Raw genomic sequence first — 19757 nt, forward strand, 5'->3', positions numbered from 1 at the left:
CTTCTGAGTGGTTTTCTATGATGTTCAATACTTCTCTCCTTCCAAACACGGTAAAACTCAAGAGGGAGAATATCAGGTTACATGGGAAGCATCTCATGCATTTCTCAGTGCAGGTTCCCTTGTGCCCGGCCCACTCGTGTTTAGCCTCCGACTCTCTCTCTTTCTTGATAAGACATCAGGCTTCATTACCAGCACAACCAATCTCCCCGCCCTGTAATTTACTCCAATTTTCTTGATTATCTCAACTATCTTTGCGAGAAAATGTGCCTGTTCCTGTCTCTTTCTTCCCCTGCTTTTCCTCTCACAACTCCTTTAATGTGCAACTGCTTTTTCCGTCCGTACTGCAAATCAACATTTGCATCCATGCAAATTCCGCCTTGTTTCGAGGTTTGCATGCAAACTATGGTCGTGCTCTTTATCTTGGTCATCTGTTCTGTTCTAACAGGTAGGCTTTCCTAAACTGGTATCGGCATCCACCGAGTAAAGTAAGTTACTTATTATATAACAATAGCAGGGGTCAGTGAATAGTTTGATCAGTTAAATTCTCATGAATCATATGCCATGATTGTCTCAGCTACCAACCCTCAGTCTTGTCAAACATGTATGAAAAAGATTAGGAGCAATGTCTTAGACAGTGCTTTCCACTTTCATTGAAACATCAAATGAGGGAATATCTTTTGGAAGGACATGTTCAGTCCTGCTGAAGAGTTTAAAACAAAGGTGAGCGGAAGCAATTCTGATGACTAATGGTGGCCCAGTAGCGGATTAATAAAAAGTATGTCTTTACTTAAAATGTCACAGCTAAATTAGCTACATTTTAGCTAAGTGCTATCGCTGCTTGATAACATCGTTCGCAACGACGTGGTGATATGTCAATGTTAAGCAGGAATAATATTAAGCATCTTAGCTCAGTATTCAGTAGGTCATTAGTTTAGAAGGTATTTGGTCATGAGGGAAGTAATAGGATCACCAAAGTAATTCAAATTCTTCCTGAGGGGAACATGAACATCGATCCATCAAACTGTTATCACAACATTTCACTCAAAACCACCACGACCAACACTGCCATCCACAAAGCCATGCCATTAGCAAGACTAAAAATGCATTTAGAGTTCCTTAAAATAAATTGAAGAAAAAAACAACAACTGTTGACTTTTTATTGTAGTCCATAAAAACAGACAGCATGATTTAAAAGTGGTATCCATAACAATAATATTCAATAAAATAAAACATAATAGACAGTAAGAAATTAAATTAACTTAAGATAGACATTGTTCACTAAACCTTCACATGTACCTAAAAGCTCCGGAGCAATTGCACGTCCGTATTTCCGGCAAACAAGGGAGACTTTCCAGGGAGCAAATCTGTGATGCATTTAGGAATGTCAAGGTGCTGGTTGGGGTGTGAGCGCAGAAAGCTGATCCTGGATCGGGTCACCTGACGAGAGAGGTGGAGGTTTGGGGTGGATGGTAAGGATGAAGTAAGAGGTAACAGATCTGACTGACTGATACAGACGTGATGGTAACATTTTGTCAGTGTCAGGGGCTTTCTGCAGTAGAGGTGCACATTAATATGCCCTATTTATAACATAGAAACATACTGTACATACATACAGGAAACACAAACTCGCTCCACACACACACACTGGTGAGGACATTTGAGTTGAAAGAAAACACTAAAACTAAAATTTAACAATTTTCTAAAGTTAGAGTGAGCACAATAAAATCCCTTGAATTATCCAAAAAGTTCTACAAAGCACCAGTAAACTCCAAGCATGCTTCTTTCTCTTGTCTATCTTCCCCAGCTTCTTCTTACATATAGTTACATACACACGTATGACCGCGTTGTAAAGACAGGTCAGCAGAGCTTCCCTCTGCTGGACAGTAGTCAGGTTACACACGTTAAATCTGAATCCCAGTGGAGGAAAAAGACTCCTTTCTAGTCTGCCACAGGAAGAAGTGATTCGTCCATTCACTCCCATTCTACATCAACAGTTCCAGTCGTGTCAAAACAAAGTCCGTCAGAACAGATGACTGTTCTTTTGAGTCCGGAGATGGGTCAAAGGTGCAGAGCAAGGAGGACTAACCTGACTGTGCTGTACATGATGTTTGAGGAGGAGGACGTCTGCTACATGGCGGAGAGGTGAAAGCGACTGGCCTCAGTCAGTGTGAGTAGAAGGTGCGAGGTAATTGGTCAGCGCGGAACCTGCATCTGCTGTGAGGCCTGTGATTGGTTCTGAGCGGTGACCTCGGGGCCCCGGCTAGCCAATCGGCTGAGGATGTTCCTCTCCGACATTTGCAGTCGCACAGCGACAGGGGGTATCCTGGCGATGGTCGCTGGGAGACGCGTGACGTCAGCCTTCATGTCACTCAGCAGTTCCTCAAGCTGTTTGAGAACTGGAAATAAAACGTAAATGTAAATGATGATAATTACTTTTTTAATTGTTTCAATTTGCTGAAATACAAAATCTGTCAATAAGTTTCCAGGTCTATGAGAACCCTCTATGCCTCTGTCTTCTAATACTCCAGGTTTTACCTTTATGCAGAACTGCATTGGCAGGCTTGTTTCCCGACATGGACTCCTTGCTGAGGTGTTGGTGGGACTCGGCAAGACACTCCACCTCACTGAAGCGAGTGTTGAGGGCCATGGAGGGATGGGCTGGGTCCTCAGTCATGTTCAGGTAAGCCGCCCTGCGCAACTGTTCCTCAATCACCAACGCCTGCTCCAATAACTGCATAGGAAACAAAGAAAAGACAGGATGCCCAGTGAGTTATGATGGAAACACAGAGACACACACAGGGGAAATATGTGAGCGCACTCAATTCACCTTGAACCTGCGGGCCAGAAACTTGTTCTTGATCTCCAGGAAGTTCCCCCTGCTCATCTCCCCTTTGAATGGCTCATTGAGGATGGCAAACCTAACATCGTTCTGCACATCCTGCCACCTAGCGTAGCCGTGTCTGAGAGATGCTGAGGTCAAGTGCAACAACATTAATGTTTAGGGAGAGTTATTTCATCAAAAGCAAGTTTTTTTCTCAAATAAGCTTTTGAGGCCGGCATTATTATTATTACATGTATAACTTTATATTCAGGGACTAAAGCAAGTAAAGCTAAGCTTTGCACTACAAATATTCCTTGATTAAAAATGTAAAGGCGCTTTGAAAACTTTAATCCGTATGGCTAGTTGGAATGAGCTAAATCGATACTTTTGGTTTGTTTTTCTAATTAGTCTAGTTCAGAAAACTGCGATCAAACTGCATTGGAAATAGGCCGAGACTACCTTTGCATGGTCCCTCACTGCATACTCTGACTGAAATAGAGAATTGAACAAGGAAAGGATACTGTATGATTCCAGCCAGCAGCCAGTAGTCATGGCGACGGTGCCAAATCTCAAAGGTCTTCTTGGTGACGGTGGCCGCCCGTTCTTCATTCTGCCACAGAGAGTGAAGTTCTGGAAAGGAGAGAAGACAACAACAAACAAAGGTCAAAAGAGAGATAATTCAGAGAAAAGAAGTGAAGAAGAAAGTGCTTAGGTGTTTCTTTCTGACCACCTGTGAATCCTCCATCTGCGATGTTGAACATGAACCTCTGCTTGGTGGCTTTTTTCTTCTCTTCACTGACATTGACCACTGGCACAGCTGTTGCTCCTTCTTTGGTGTTCTCCCCGTTCTGCAGTTTGGCAGAATTGTCTGATTTGACACTGTCCTTCTCCTCTTTTTGCTCTGTGAGGCAACAACAGAAAAATGTCAGCAACTACGTTTGAAACTATGAGACAAACAATAAGACATCCTCATTATATTTACATATATACATTTGGCTTCACGTTAGAAATACATTGAGGATGTGGAGGCGCTTGCTCTGTCGGCGACTCGCTACCTGGCTCTGTTTTAGTTTCCCCATTAGGGATCAATAAAGTAAATCCATGTTTCTGAGTCATTAGAATTAAGTTTAATTGTACAGTATGTTTACGTGTGTGTGTGTGTGTGTGTGTGTGTGTGTGTGTGTGTGTGTGTACATGTATGCACCTTTCTTCTCTTCTGCTGGAGAACTGGTGTCCATCTTCTCATCTTTTCCCTCCTCAACTGGAACAAGAGAAGCATCGATAGAATAACAGAAAAATACAATAAGTACGAGTCACAGTGGAAAACAGATTAGAGGCCTGCCTCACCTTTAGACTGGTCTTCCTCTGAATCCGCCTTGCCCTCACCCTTGACCTCAGCAGGCGTGTCCTTCTCCGTCTCAGAAGTCTTTTCCTTCTCTTCTCCCTCCTTGCTGGTGTCTTCAGCCTCTTTCTCTTTGCTTTCATCTCCACTCCCAGTTCCCTCCTCTTTCTCATCCTTCACTGGAGCAGAGTCTGTCTCCCCTTCTTTCTTTTCAAGGGGCGGCATTACGGGAGATTTTTCAGATTCATCTGGGATTTCGATAATCTAGGGGAAAAGAAGGGGTAGTCGGTTTTAAATTAGAAAAATCAGCAAATGAAATAATAATGCTGATAATAGGCACAATGACTGATGAAAGCAGACCTCTGGATCATCTGCCTTCTTGACTCCTTTGACATCCTCTCCCTCCTTCTTGTCTTCCTTGTCCTCGGATTTAGACAAATCTTCTGACAAAACGGGAATGCATGCGTCACTGACAGGTATGCAAAGAGTTCATTAATAAGTTTCTCTGCTATAGATGAAAAACAAAATATATGTTGTTTGTTCTGGTGAGGAAATAAGCCACTAATCAAGATATATTTGTATTAAGGCATAAAAAGACCAAATGATAACAATATTTCTTTTTTGTGTGTGTGTACCTGGCACAGGAGTGTTAGGCTGTGTGTCTGCAGGCGTCCCAGTAGATGGAGTCTTTGGGTCTTCACCTGCTGCCAAAGCTGCAGCCCTTTTGTTTTCTTCCAGCTCGGCCATCCAGGGCATTGACCACTGACCGTTCACATGCTCAAACTCCTGCACCTGTTAATCCACCCGTGAACCCATCAGTCAGCCCATCGCTTAATCTTCGATTAAATACTTGAATAAAACGTATTTTCCTACTGTTATTTTTTTTACAGGTAAAACATACCTTTTTCCTTATGAGTGACATCACACCAATACGGGTAAGCACGTGCTGCCTAGACAGACCCTCGCGTGGGACGCCATCGGCAAAGGTTTCAGCTCCATCAGCCCCAGGCTCACAGAGGTGACGCATGAACAGAGACACATAGGCCCTGCAAACAGTGGAGTGACGTCAACAAAAAAAAACATATAAAAAATATTTAAAAAGCACTACTTAGTGATGTTAATGTCTGAGCGATTACTCACTAAAATCACAACTGAAAAGCTGCTTTTAAGGTTATCCATTATGCAGTGCATCTGACCTAGTTAAACCTATTTTATCATTGCTTTTACAAATTCATGCCGTCCTCCTCATGTACCAGTCATTATCCAATCAGATGTGGCCCAAGGGACTGTATATCAGTATACCCACTAACCGCACATTTAATTAAATGTGGGTAAAGCGTTAAATTTATGGTGCAGGGGGAAAAAAGCCTGAGGCATCCCTGGGAAATTTAAGAAGTATTTGGGGTTTGATAGACAGATATAAGGTACTGAGTAAGGCCTGTTTTGTTGCGGCAGTACAGCAACAGTTGTCCCGTCACCAAGCAGCCCCATAAACCTATATCAGCAGTTAAAACATCAGCACAGGAAGCTATATGAAGCTGTAAAAGCTCAGTGAAAGCAGTAAAAAAACTTCTATTAGAGTCGTTTGAAACTAGGACTCTGTATGAAAATTGCTAATAAAGTCACCACGAGGTAATGAATGTCATTAAGGACGACCTCGCTAATGACCTGGTATCTATTAGCAACGTGGCACAGTAAATATTGAACTGAACTCGATATAAAAAAGAGGAGGTTCGATATCCGTTGATAACTATAATGGGGAAGGCAGAATAATGTCCAAGTGAGCCTCACTTGAATTCTTTCTCAGACTTCCCTCGGAGGTCCCTGACCAGCCACTGGTTCGTGAAAGCATCCTGGGGAGGCATCCCATAACGCATCACTGCATTCAAGAAAGCCTTCCTCTGCCGTGCGTTGAAGCCCAAAACCTGACAGGTAAAGAAGAGGGTCAAGATGTTTTTAAGTTAAAGCTTAAAAGAAAAAGATATACAAAGGCTATTGAATAGGAAGTCACTTCCAAGGCATTAATCATCCTTTCTCTTTTGGGGCCAACTCATTTTTGATCAGTAGGAAGCTCACCTCGATGTTCCCGCCCACTCTGGCCAACAGCGGAGGCAGGGGTTTGTCCCGATCGTTCCTCAGCCCTTTACGGTTTGGTCTGCGTGCATTGGCTGAAAGGAAATGGTCAATGTAAGTTATTTCAGACAATGGCCTTTCACAGAAGCCATTCAAATTTAAAAGTTAAAAATCAAACTGAATGTTGAGGTATTGTCATAGGTGTCCTTAAGGTCCTGAAGTTGAGACGTGAAGTTGTTACACTTACGTCTCATCACTGCACTCTGATCCTGCTGAAGCTGTCCCTCCTCACAATTTCTCGGCACTTTTACATTTATCGCTTCTTCTTGAAGCGTGAAGCTTTCAGAGCATTTACAACCGAAAGCATTGTTTTGTTATACTTCTTTTAATGAAATGTATTGAAGTAACATGGCCATAATTAAATAAAACAAAAATACATTCCATACAAAACATCTACATCTGTTTGCACTTATAAATGAATTTCCAAATAAATAAAATGTATTTATCAACTTCTAGAAATTATATAAATAAAAGGGAACAGTTTGTATAATAACATTATGTATAAGTAAATATTTGAAACAACACATAGGCGTGTTTCATAACAACTTAATTAACAGTTATTATGAACACAATCACTTTAAAGTGCATGTAGACAGTTCAGCTGGCCGAGAAACCATTGATGTGAACTTTTTTCCCTGTTTCTTTGCTTTTTTCCTCCTCCTCCTCTCTTCCCTTTTCTTTTTCTTTCTGTCCTTTCTCTTCTGTCTACCCTGAATGCAGACGACACAGCTACAAGTGTGGTTTCCCGATCTGTTGCTGATGTTGTCAATGAGGAAATCATAGCTGTCGTCTGAATCTGAGTAAACATCTGTAGAGGTGGTTTGAAGGATGTTAGTGGATGAAAGAACTGGGGCTCAGAGCAGCAGAGATTCCATGAGACATCCATGTCTCAAGCATTGCTGGGTCCAAATCTTAATGACCAACTTTAATGGAACATCTATACCTTCACAGTTATGAGTAGATACATTCAAAGTACATCCTTCCACCAAGCAAACACACAGACACACAGTCAAACACATACAAACACACACCTTTTTTCTTACAGCAGCGTTGAAAACAGTGAGCCTTACCTTCACTCCGTTCATCAAAGTCCTCGTCACCCTCCTCCGAGGCCACCGAGTAATCCGACTGGTTATCAGACTGATCCTCCTGCCAGTCTAAAGTAAGCATAGGCAGACAATGCTGAGTACGGAGAAATTAAAAAGGCTTAAACTCTTCACTGCCTGGACAGTGTCTAATTGATAATTGAGTTTAAGTCAATCCAAACTCCTTGTGGAGCTGCAGCCCTATTAAATGAATCACTGTCAAATCAGGCTTTTAGCCAGGAGGGGGAGCTGCTGCTTCAGAACCACATTTTTACAACATGTTCTTAAATCAATAAGGACATACTACTCTGTGTACAAAAAAATATATAGAAAGACACAACTTCTTCTTAACTTGAATGAGTAAAGTTAAACCCTGTTGTTCGTTGAATCTTTAAAAACAAGGTTTGTTGAATTAAGTAGCTCAAAAAAGCATGATGCTGCCCTAATTCTGTATCGAGTCGACCAAATGGGATGAACAGAGTAGAGAATATTATTTTATTTTATTTCAGTCAAATTTAACATGTTCATGTTCATTTTATGGCTTGACCTTTAGTGGAAATGTCAACATGCAATAGTATTGCCTCTTTTTGTGCAATATTATTGAAACTTGAATTTTCCTTTCTCCTTATAGATTTCTACAACGCTTTGTTAATAGCCCAAAAGCTAAATTCATTATAAATGCATTAACTGGTTGTTTTAGACAAAAATATAGATATATTTGTATCCCTGTCTTATTTGTGTTCATGTTTCAGTTATCAAGCTTGTTTCCTTAATACATTTAGAATAAAAAACAAATTAATCAGCAAAACTCTGTGATCTAGTGTGATCATCTTCATGTTGTGTCAAACAAGCTTAGCCATCAGCTGTACTACACAGTATTATCAATACCCTTTGTGGTCATTTTCTGGTAAATCTCATGAAGCAGGATTACTAAATTAGCTGGACAACTCCAGATTAGAAGGGATTCTGGGTTTACTTATATTTTGCTAGATTTACTCAAATATCTTTGTAGTGCTCCTTAATGAGGCTGTCCACTGGAATCAAGTATTTGTTTTAAACATTCTTGTCTGAACTAACACGTTGGTAAACTCAATTTCAAACCACAAAGCAATAATATTCCATGCACTCACTGGATCTCCTACAGTGTTACAAAGAAACCACACAAACCAACAGCACTGCACAGCACATCCACACACAAGAAGAGGTTGCATTATATAATATTCTGTACCCTGTCTTATACCTCGGTCCTCCTGGGAGCCGTCATTGTAGTTGACTGGCTTTCTAGTTCTTTTGCCTTTGCCCAGATTTCGGGCTAAATCCTCCTGCTGCTGCTCGTAATGGTGACGAAGCAGCTTCTCCCAGTAGTCAGGATCAACACTTTCCTCCTGTTTGATCACCTCCCTTTCCACCTCCTCCTCCTCAAACAAACAAACACATATTTAATGATGCACATTTAGAATGCACATAAAGCCTGTGGATTTAGCTTTTTTAAATTAAGAGACCTTTTATGCAGTTCAAAATATAAACAAACTGCAAAGTTTAACAAAGGTGCCAAATCTACGTCAAAGCTTAGTCTATGTCTGCTTCAAAAGCCACTATGAGATCATTTCAGGTCATTTCACCCCCCACAGATATCCCCTGATGTGTCAAAAGGTTATTTATATACATACAAACACATTTTATAGGCACTCATACCTCATCTTCTTCATCTTTGACAACATACTGGGCCACTTTAAAGGAGCTGAGGTATTCGTTCATGCTCTGGATCTCAGTGTCATCTGTGCCGTCCTGGTTCCGGTCTAACAAACGGTCGATTGCCTGGTCATCGTAGTGGATCACACTGCTGTCATCCTCCTTGTTGTCCCCTGAAACAGAATCAGTAAAGTAAACAGAAAGGAAGCGGAATCTTTACTCCAAGTAACATCTGTCAGATAAGACTGGCGAGTGAATGGAGTCTCTTCCAATTTTCAGCTTCTATTTTTTTGTACCTTTTAAATTAAAATGCATCAATTTGGTGCACTTTGAGAGGAAAATTAAGAGGCTATATCAATTGTGTCCTATGAGAGCTGTTTAGTACTATTTTCTGGAATACTTTGGAGACTCTGGGTCACATTACGTTGAAGCTATTGTAGAAAAATTTATTATTTTCTATTAAAATATTTGGTAACGCTTTATATTAAGGTTCTTGTTATAAGCCTTAGTAAATAGGTAATAAGGACCTTATTAGATGCTTATTAACATTAATTTGTGTTAATAAGACAATATATAAGTGTTAATAATAACACAATAAACATGTTGACAGTGTGATTATAAGACTTTTATAAGCACTTATAAGACACTTCTTAACTATTAATTGATCGCTTAATATCATTAATAAAAGTCTAATGAGTTTCTGATAGCTGTTAATAAAAGCGTTACAAACCTATTTATTGAGTCTTACTAACTTGCCTATTATGTCATTGTTAAACCTTTACTAAGCATTGTTTGTTGCTTTATGAAGGTAAACACATCTTTATTAATCAATTAATAACAGTTAACTATGCTCTATGAACAATGCTTATTAAGGTTAATAAGTCCTTTATTAAACACTTAATAACAGTTAATAAGTACTATATCTTGTCAAGGAGGATACAATGAGAATTAGAAAAACGACATGTAAATACAATGTTAGAGCGGTGAAGGTATTTGATTAGCTTTAATGTTTTTCTTGTTGAAGTACCTTAAAAAATGAGTTTTCTGAGTTTGGTTTGCAGCGCCATATCTTAGTTGGCTAAAGTCACTGATTTTCATCCCTCTTTCCAAAATGTTGTCTTTTGGCATCTAGCATAATGAGTGCATAATATATTTGTTTTTGCTCTGAAGTGATTCTTTCACCTCTGTGTGCGCACACATGTTGAGTGAGTGTTAAAATGAGATGCCCCGAGAACGTAGTATATTTTTCACAATCTATGATGAATATGACTCGTATGATCGGTGTTGTGCCTCAAATCAGATCCTTAAAGGGCTTTTATTTTGAAGGTAGTTGTAAAACCGGAAGTTCCGTATGCAAGTCGCTGATGGCTTGACGCCAGCTTGACGGCCATGCTTGACAAATTTTGTTTCACGAAAGTAAGGAGAACATGTCGGAGTCGTCAGCACGGTCAGCACCCCAAACCAGGTCTCTGAAAAATAAGAGGGTGAGGTCCGAACTGGAGGATGACTCTTCTGGTAAGTTTAAGAATGTAATGCTATAGTAACGTTAGCTGGTTCTAGCTTGCTAATTGTTTGCCTAGCTTACATTACTTTCTTTCAGAAGCTTTGGTGAGCTTCTTTTTTGAGCTAACGTTTAGCTTACACTATCATAAAAACTGCAACCAAACGTATCTATTAACAGTTGTGTCATGCTAGATTGTCAGGAAGGGGCAAAGTAATGCTGAATGGTTATTTCTGTGCTGACCCAGATGCTGCCCAAATTGTCCTAACTGCCAAACTGGGTCTACAGAAATATAAACATGAGCTGGCCAGGTATAAATTAGAATGCCAGGATGTAAAAATAAAAGACCTGACAACGGAGAGAGATTTCTTGAAGGGACCCTGGGGCTCAAGTCTGTTGTCGTCTGACTCCTCTGATGGGAAGAGGAAGAGGAAGTATAACAGAAGTCAGCATTATACTGTTGCAGAGGGGGCCAGCAGAAGAAGGCTTTTTTTTTTTAAATGATCTATTTTTGAATTGTATTACTTGATTTTATTTCAATACATTTTAAACTTAAGACTGACCAATTTTCTTACTATTTTGTTGACACAATCGGGGAACGGTGGGACTTGAAAATATTCCCACCTCCAAAGTGGGGAATGACAAAACAAGTTTGAGAACCACTGGGTTAGCATCTATATAGTTGTATGTGGTTTTCTGCTTGTCCTATCTGCAACAGTATAATGCTGACTTCTGATACAGCAACGTCTCGCCCAAATTCCTCTAGTGAGGATTAGGGGTGTGCACGTGTACACGTGTACACGAGTAACCGTTTAGTAAATCATAACCGTTTAGGAAAAATCAATAAACGAAAACCGTTTAAAAAAAAAAAATCTTCAAATTTTAAATGTTCTTTTTTTCAAAGTTTTTAAATATGTTCTGGAGACACGCATTTATTGATTTTACATCACTAATAAACTACTTGGGGAGGATAAAATCTAGTCTGCCCAATCTGTCTGTCCCTCGGCGTGTGTGAGAGTGTGTGTATAATCGCAAACACACGCACACACACACGGGGAGGCGCCGTTCTCGGGCTCGACTCACAGCCACGGAAGAGTGATGAAAGATAACCTAAAGATTAAAGTTACCCGGTTGACGTGAACTACGCGCGTAAGTAGCCCGAACTTTATAACACCTGTTCAACCTGCATAAACGTGGACATGTAGAAAGCGATAGGCTATATTAATCAGGAAATGAATGAAGCGCGATAATGACGGCGCACATGACAGGCGAACGCGTATGTGTGTGTGTGCGCTCGCCTACAGGACGGCGGGCGCACGAGGACAATGACGTCACGGTTAACCGGGTACACGAAAAAAATTCCGTCGTGTACACGGTTAGACATTTTTGTAAACGTTCACACCCCTAGTGAGGATTGCCATCTCCATAAGGTTACAGATTCAATATGCAGAAGCAACTCATACAAACCCACGTCGTTTTATATTGTTTTACCTACAACAGAGTTTTTTTTTTATTATTGTTTGATGGAAGTTTTTATTGCTCTACTCGTTTAATTGTTTTGTTGTTCTTATTCATTTAATATTTTAAATTAATAGTCTTCATCATTGGGCACTTGAATTGATGTCAGGCAGCATTTTTATTTTACAAAGGTATTTATTTTTTTACATTTAGTAAAATGTTGTTCATGAAAGTTCTGGGAAACAAACAAACATGTTTACAATTGCACAGTTGTTAAGTGTTTTTTTTTCTTTAAAAGTAAGTTTTTGTGCTTCACCTCTGTAACATTGTATTTACATGTAGCTTTTTTTAATTCACATTGTATCCACCTTGACAAGATATAGTACTTATTAACTGTTAAAAAGTGTATGTTAAAGGATTTATTAACCTTAATAAGCATTGTTCTCGCTTTAGATCCAGTACCTTCAAAATGCATTATTACCGGTTTAATAAAAGTCTTATTGGCCTTAATAAGCATTGTTCTCGCTTTAGATCAGGTACCTTCAAAATGCATTATTACCTGTTTAATAAAGGACTTATTGGCCTTAATAAGCATTGTTCTCGCTTTAGATCAGGTACCTTCAAAATGCATTATTACCTGTTTAATAAAGGACTTATTAACCTTAATAAGCATTGTTCTTAGAGCATAGAAATGCATTATTACCTGTTTAATAAAGGACTTATTAACCTTAATAAGCATCGTTCTTAGAACATAGTTAACTGCTAATAAACAAATAATAAAGGTGTGTTAACCTTCATAAAGCAACAAACAATGCTTAGTAAAGGTTTAACAATGACATAATAGGTAAGTTAGTAAGACTCAATACATGGGTTTGTAACGCTTTTATTAACAGCTATCAGAAACTCATGAGACTTTCATTAATGCTATTAAGCAATCAATAAATAGTTAAGAAGTTTCTCATAAGTGCTTATAAAAGTCTTATAATCACACAGTAAACATGTTTATTGTGTTATTATTAACACTTAAATATAGTCTTATTAACACAAACTGATGTTAATAAGCATCTTATAAGGTCCTTATTACCTATTAACTAAGGCTTATAACAAGAACCTTAATATAAAGCGTTACCAAATATTTTTATTAAATTACATATTATATGACAGTAAGTCAGTGGTCAGTATACTGGTTACATGCTGTGTCCATTGTTAATAAACTAGTAAGACGTCGCTGATGAATATCTGTTGAATATCAAAATTGAGGCTAACTTCACTGCGGTAATTAACGTTACTAAGTTACTTATATTTAGTTTAAGATAATCAACGTTATGATTTGGATGCGAGTAGAGCCGTTTCTTTCAGCGGCTCTGCCTCAAACAACCTCGGCTCAAATGCGCTCACCTGCAGCAGCCTGCTGTGTATGTGAGTCTAGACAGCGTGTGCGTGCCTACATAGCAGGGAGAGAAGCTGATTGACTTGGGGTGAATGGAGAGGGAATGGGCGATGCTTTTCTGTTGTAATGTAAATGTAATGTAAATGTATACTGAACCTTAAAATGGATGCACTGGGCAGTGGGTTAAAGTACACTCACCCTCTCCAAGTTCATCTTTGAACAACTCTTCAGTTCCAAACTTGAGGATGTCATCGAGCTCCTGCTTGGACATGGAGCCTGTCTTGGAGCCGAGACCGGGTCGCACAACCAGATGCGTGAGCATCATCTTTTTCTTTGCAACCTTGTAAAATCAAAGGTGGAAGACAGACAACTTTTGAGTAGGTGAATTACAGGAAGGTAAGTGAGACACTACTGTATATCGTAATTTTAGGGGAGTATGTGTTATTGCTTCCTTTTCACAGACCTGCGTGATCCTCTCCTCCACAGACGCTTTAGTAACAAAGCGATAAATCATCACCTTCCTGTTCTGGCCAATACGGTGAGCTCTGCTGAATGCCTACAAAGCACACAAATGAAACAGATAGCGTAATCACCTTTAATCCCAAAAAACAAAACTGACACGGATTTGATGCTACGTCTGGGGGTTTGCATACCTGAATGTCATTGTGGGGGTTCCAGTCAGAGTCGTAGATGACGACAGTGTCAGCAGTGGCGAGATTAATGCCCAAACCACCAGCTCTGGTAGAAAGGAGGAAAGCAAACTGGGGGGCCCCGGGAGCTGAAACATGTAGAGAAACAAAATGACTTAACTGATAGCATACCGTAGCAACCTTGTGTAATGTTTTGTGTATATAGTGGCTCACCATTAAAGCGGTCAATGGCCTCCTGTCTCATGGCTCCCGTGACTCCGCCATCAATTCTCTCATATTTGTATCCCTCGTTCTCCAGGAAGTCCTCCAGAAGGTCTAGCATTTTGGTCATCTGGGAGAAGACCAAAACCCTGTGGCCTCCGTCCTTCAGCTTCCTCATCATCTTCTGGAGCAGCGTCAGTTTTCCTGAAGACTTGGTCAGAGCGTTTCCCTCATACATGCCATTTGGAAGTTTTGCTGCCTCCTACAATCAGAGAAGAAATCTTCTTTAAAGATGTTTATTATTATTATTATTATTATTATATACATTTTATTTGTAATGCACTTTATATAACTAGAATCTCAAAGTGCTACAGAAAAAATAAAAATAAGAAAAAAAACAAATCAATGAGAATAAATACATTTAAAACAGTTAAAAGGGCAGTTTAGCTAAATGTTAAGGGGGCGTGGAGATCCAGGAGACTGCTCAGGGATTGGTTGTAAAAATCCACTGAGTCAGCAACAGAGGGAGTCAGTTGAGCCAGAGGAGAGATGTTGAAGGTCCAGGGCCAGGGCGACCATGTTGATATTTTTGATGTTTCTGAAATGGATCTGTCGCTTTGGATTGGTGTGGGGGGAAGGAAAGGGCAGTTCCATTGAAACAACCCTGTGATCCGAAACGCAGAGATCATAAACCTGTAGGTTGCTGATGGAGGCGGAGTTTGAAATGACCAGGTCGAGTCTTTGATCCCTGGAATGTGTGGGGGCATCAACATGTTGTTGTAGGTTGAGGGAATCTAGCAGCTGAAGAAAATCGTCAGCGCACTGACATGAGGCGGTGTCGACATGAATATTTCAATCGCCCAGAATTATGGTATTGGCAGAGGTAGTACAGAGTATTGTGAGGAGATCATACATTTCCGGGATGAAAGCAGAGTTGGGTTTTGGGGGCCGGTATATGAGGAGAACATTCATGGGACGGGGGGGCTTACATGTGAATGCAAGACACTCGCAGGAGGAAGTTGTAGGCAGCGACATGGGGGACAACTCCAGGTCCTGTCGGTGGATGACAGCTAGACCACCACCGCGACCAGTTCTGCGGGCTGCCTCCAAGTAACTGTAGCCGGGGGGACAGGCTTCATTTAGGGCAGAGTAAACCTCTGGCTGGTGCCAGGTTTCTGTCAGACACATGAAGTCGATTCCTTTCTCCCTGATGTGTTGTTCTGGATTTATTATTGATGGATTGAAGTTCGAATTTGACCAGTGACTGTGGGGTTATTCTCTGGTCGCAGAACCTTAAAATCCACTCCGTTCAGGCTGGAATCCACTCCATGAAATATATCCCGCCGGGAGTGTGGAGATCTCGCGTTGTTTTCCGTGCTGGAATGCAGAGATCTCGCGATATTTCCCGTGTTGATGGTTGCTTTGGCGACGGCGCTCTGATGACACGTCGGACGTGCAATGGATGACCAGAGAGATGGGATGTTGTTTGCAGGTCCATGGATGTTCGTTGCAGAACAGCTTAGCAGGTTATGTACGGTGAATTTCCGACCGGAGCCTCTATAAATATAACGAGGGCAGCAAAAAAGTATGTTGATGGTGGGGATGTTAAATCCAGGAGTGGTTGCGGGGTTTAATCGGCGAAGTTGCAAGCTGGAATAGCTGAGCGCCATGCTGGCCAAGGATGACAGCTGGAAGACGTCTGTAGCAGGTAGGTACTTAACTACCCCACCGGTAGAATAACTAGTGCCTCGTAAATCGGTAGAATAGTGCAAACAATAGTGCAATAACAGGAAAACTATATGGGCTATCAACAATTTGCGGGCGGCGAAGCAGCGAACAAACAACGCCAGCATCCTCTCCTTCCGCCTTACAACTCATCATAAATAAGTTGACAAAGTTCAGTGCCAAGTCAAAATATGGCAGCTGTGGCTACTATTGTAGTTTACCACCACCAGTATGACTGTGTGCAAATGAATGGAACCTGGAACCCTGTAAAGCGCTTTGAGTGCCCAGGCAATAAAGCGCTATATAAATCCTATCCATTATTTATTATTATGAAACATGAAAAAAAAAAAATGTTCCAATATAATTATCAGTGAGGACTTGGATCATACCATGGCTGCTGCAGGAAAGAGATATGGGTGATTGCAGCACTTTTTCAGGTCCATCACCACATTGAGCAGAGAGACTTGGTTTCCTCCTCCACGGGTGTTCAGGGCATCAAAGTTACGTGTAAGAATGAACTTGTAGTATTTCCTGGGTTAGAACAAAGAAGAAAGTCAAAAAGGGCCGTCATTAATCCGAAAAATTAAAGCATGTGAAGAATTCCAACATTATACCCTAAATTCTCCATAGTCTTCAATAACTGGACCATGGCTGTATAACAAATACAAATTAACAAATGTCAAAATACAATGTTTAACATCTTCTCTTAACTTACTTCTGCATAGGGCTCAGCTCCACTCTTACAATGAGCTCAGTCTTTGAAGGCATGTGTTTGAAAACATCAGCCTTCAATCTCCTGAGCATGTGTGGTCCCAGCATGTCATGGAGCTTCTTGATCTGGTCCTCTTTGGCAATGTCTGCAAACTCTTCCAGAAACCCTTCCAGGTTGCTGAAGACACACACAAAAAGATTATAATACTGGGTCAGTTTGGGTGTCACATATGTTCTGGCCACATAATGGGATGGGGGGGGGGGGTGGGGCTACTGACCAAAATCTTAATGGGGTCAGGAAGTTCAGCAGGTGGAAGAGTTCCTCCAGGTTGTTCTGAAGAGGAGTGCCAGTAAGCAGCAGCTTGTGTTGCAGCGGGTAGTTGTTCAAGATTCGGAAGAACTAATAACAGACAGAGAGAGAAAAAAAACATGTATTTTGTGCATTGAACTTAATAATAAAAACATATAGTAGTAATCATCATCATGTGCAACATAGCAGCAGTGCAGATAAGAAAGGTTAAACACACACTTCTTCAAATTGCTTAATGTTATTACCTTGGACTGGTTGTTTTTGAGTCTGTGAGCCTCATCCACAACCAGACAGGCCCACTCAATAGAGCCCAGCACAGCCTGGTCAATGGTGATCAACTCATAGGATGTCAGTAGGACGTGAAATTTGACTTGTGAGTCTTTCTGTAAAGCAGAGAGAGAGAGAAGTACATCAGCTAAGATGCTAAAAGGGGGAAAAGGAGTAGACAAACAATAATTATGGCTGAAGCCATTTTTCCATAGGGAAATATAGGGCCTTTAATACTTTCATTGGGCATCATTTCTCTTTTTCCTAAATTTTTCCTTACCTTCATCTTGGATGCTTTCTTGCCGCCTCGGATGGCATTTCCCTCAAAGGAGAACTCGTTCTCTCTGATGACAGCCCTGCTGTCTTTGTCCCCTATGTAGGTCACCACGTACATGTCAGGGGCCCACAACTCAAACTCTCTCTCCCAGTTAATGATGGTGGACAGGGGAGCACTGACCAGGAAGGGACCTTTGGAGTGACCCTGTAAAAGTGGGGAATAAGTCATTATTCACATTTAAAGAAATCATTTCAAATGGCTGCATTAAAGGTGAAGTAAGCGATTTAATCATGTTTAATCACTCTTTATTCATACAGTGATCACTTACATAATGTGCGCGTTTCATAAAGCCGATCTCTCAGTCAGCTGCTCTGCATGTAATCGGCGAATAAACTTATTGTAGGATCCCGAAATTTATATCCAATCACAAGAGAGAACGCTACAAACCGACACCCGTCTCACTCATGGTCTCACTGCCGGTGCACGCCAGAGCGACAGATGGGTGAATGTGTATGCGCCTACAATGGCGGAGCATGTAAAAATCCTTCCCAATGCAGGGCTCAACGCTAAGGTTTTTTTTCACTTGCCCGACCGGGCAAGTGGGTCTGAATTCTACTTGCCCAAAGTAAATTTTTACTGGCCCCTATATAAAAAATGTTTTATTAGTGGTGTACAAATATTTGTTATATTCGCTCTTTATTTATAATGTATGAACACATCATGGACAGTGTTATAGATGATCATACTGAAAGTGGAGGCTATTATTCAAATATTATTTGAGTTGGAACATTTGTAATTTTTTAGTTTCTAAACCGACAATAACTGCAAATGAGACGTGTATTATGCAACAAAAAAAAACATTGGTCACACAAAGGTTTTTTTCTTGTACCTTATTCTTTTTACAACAGCAATTCTTTAGAACTTTTTTTCTGTAAGACATTTTTTTAGGCCTACAACAATCTGTTTTAAACGTTTTTTATTATTATTGTTAAAAATCTCAACTTTTGGCTAAGGACAGGCTGTTTTGAACACTTTTCCAGTATAGTTTCAAGCTTCCACTGCCTCCTGGTATGAGAAATGACACCTCAGGTCCATTTATTAAGATATACATGCAGGCTGTAGAGATGTTCCTCTGCTAACTGTTGCTGATGTTTGTGTTGACCTGCACACATTAAACTGGTAGTAGGCTACTAGCAGCAGAGCTAACGTTAGCATCCTCGCTAAACTACTACTAGATTCACTTTGGATGCATTTAAAAAACGCGAATATTTTTGCTGCTTTTCAGACGGCTGGGGTCTACTTATTTAGGCTTCTCGTTGGCTTTTGTACTTTCTGTTACACCAACGTAACGCGTGTAGTTCTCTTTCCTATCTCTCTGACTGTGTGTGTGAGAGACGCGCACCAGTTTTTTGCCGAAATCTGTGTGTGTGTGTTTCGGCGCTGGAGCCATGCCCCCCTTCACAAAACGGAGCAGAGGAGAGAGATGCAACGCAGCAGACACAACTACTCGCACATAAATTATATAAGTAACATAGGCCTAAGCGTTTATTTAATAATGAGCACCAGCTCTATATGAAAAAAGACCGTGGATAGATGAATTTTATTTGGCTCTATAAAAAATAAAAATATTATTATCATAATTTTTTTTCAATAATTTCGGAAAAACTCCAGGTTGCCCGTTCGGGCAAGCGGGTTGTCATAGTTACTGGCCCGACGTGGCGTTTTACTTGCCCCGGGACGTCGGGCAATCCTTATTGTTGAGCCCTGCCAATGTCTGTTTTGATGGTTTTTATCATGTTTTATCACACTTATGGATCTGAGATGATGCTAGATAACTCGCTGCTTGAAGACCGCAGTGCATTAATGTGGTGACGTAGGGACGAGCGAGGGGACTGCTAACTGCAGTAACTGACAGGAAGTTAGCTAAAAGAACCATTCCGCTTACAGCACCTTTAATATAAAGCTCCGATCCAAACAGCTGTATTTGTCTTGCCCTGCCTTCAGGATAGAGTTTCCTCCTTAGAAATCATCCCCTTTAATGGGCAGATTTACTGTGAGTCACATGTCTGACACCCCTCTAACACTGATCGACAGAGGAGGGCAGACTGGACAAAATAGCTTTTGGACAAAATAACTTTTCATTTAGTTTTATATTTAACAATATTTTAGCTAAAGTAGGAATCCAAATATCAAA

At 40.5% G+C, this 19757-nt stretch overlaps 1 protein-coding gene across 10 annotated transcripts in view; it reads right to left on the minus strand.

Annotated features, from left to right (window-relative positions):
* Positions 1-1143: 1143 nt before the first annotated feature.
* chd4b (chromodomain helicase DNA binding protein 4b) overlaps positions 1144-19757 on the minus strand; it is a gene marked incomplete at its 3' end in the record, with an annotated part of 28856 nt that continues 10242 nt past the window's right edge. The window contains exons 17-40 of one of the 10 annotated variants that reach the window (XM_080039955.1): positions 17567-17767; positions 17265-17402; positions 16988-17109; positions 16714-16887; positions 16388-16529; positions 14286-14535; positions 14076-14200; positions 13886-13978; positions 13621-13762; positions 9077-9246; positions 8622-8796; positions 7367-7453; positions 6240-6331; positions 5955-6088; positions 5065-5209; positions 4799-4955; positions 4524-4606; positions 4169-4427; positions 4026-4082; positions 3549-3722; positions 3343-3451; positions 2828-2960; positions 2536-2731; positions 1144-2396 (exon numbers count right to left, since the gene is read on the minus strand). In XM_080039955.1, the coding sequence (XP_079896081.1) occupies positions 2194-2396; positions 2536-2731; positions 2828-2960; positions 3343-3451; positions 3549-3722; positions 4026-4082; positions 4169-4427; positions 4524-4606; positions 4799-4955; positions 5065-5209; positions 5955-6088; positions 6240-6331; positions 7367-7453; positions 8622-8796; positions 9077-9246; positions 13621-13762; positions 13886-13978; positions 14076-14200; positions 14286-14535; positions 16388-16529; positions 16714-16887; positions 16988-17109; positions 17265-17402; positions 17567-17767 (3561 nt within the window). Of the gene's footprint in view, positions 2397-2535; positions 2732-2827; positions 2961-3342; positions 3452-3548; positions 3723-4025; positions 4083-4168; positions 4428-4523; positions 4633-4798; positions 4956-5064; positions 5210-5954; positions 6089-6239; positions 6332-7366; positions 7454-8609; positions 8800-9076; positions 9247-13620; positions 13763-13885; positions 13979-14075; positions 14201-14285; positions 14536-16387; positions 16530-16713; positions 16888-16987; positions 17110-17264; positions 17403-17566; positions 17768-19757 lie in introns of those variants that run through there. The other 9 variants (XM_080039953.1, XM_080039954.1, XM_080039952.1 and 6 more) reach the window with 9 other exon arrangements.

The sequence above is a fragment of the Ammodytes marinus genome (genome assembly GCF_949987685.1).
Source record: "Ammodytes marinus genome assembly, chromosome: 13".
NCBI classification, from domain to species: domain Eukaryota; kingdom Metazoa; phylum Chordata; class Actinopteri; order Uranoscopiformes; family Ammodytidae; genus Ammodytes; species Ammodytes marinus.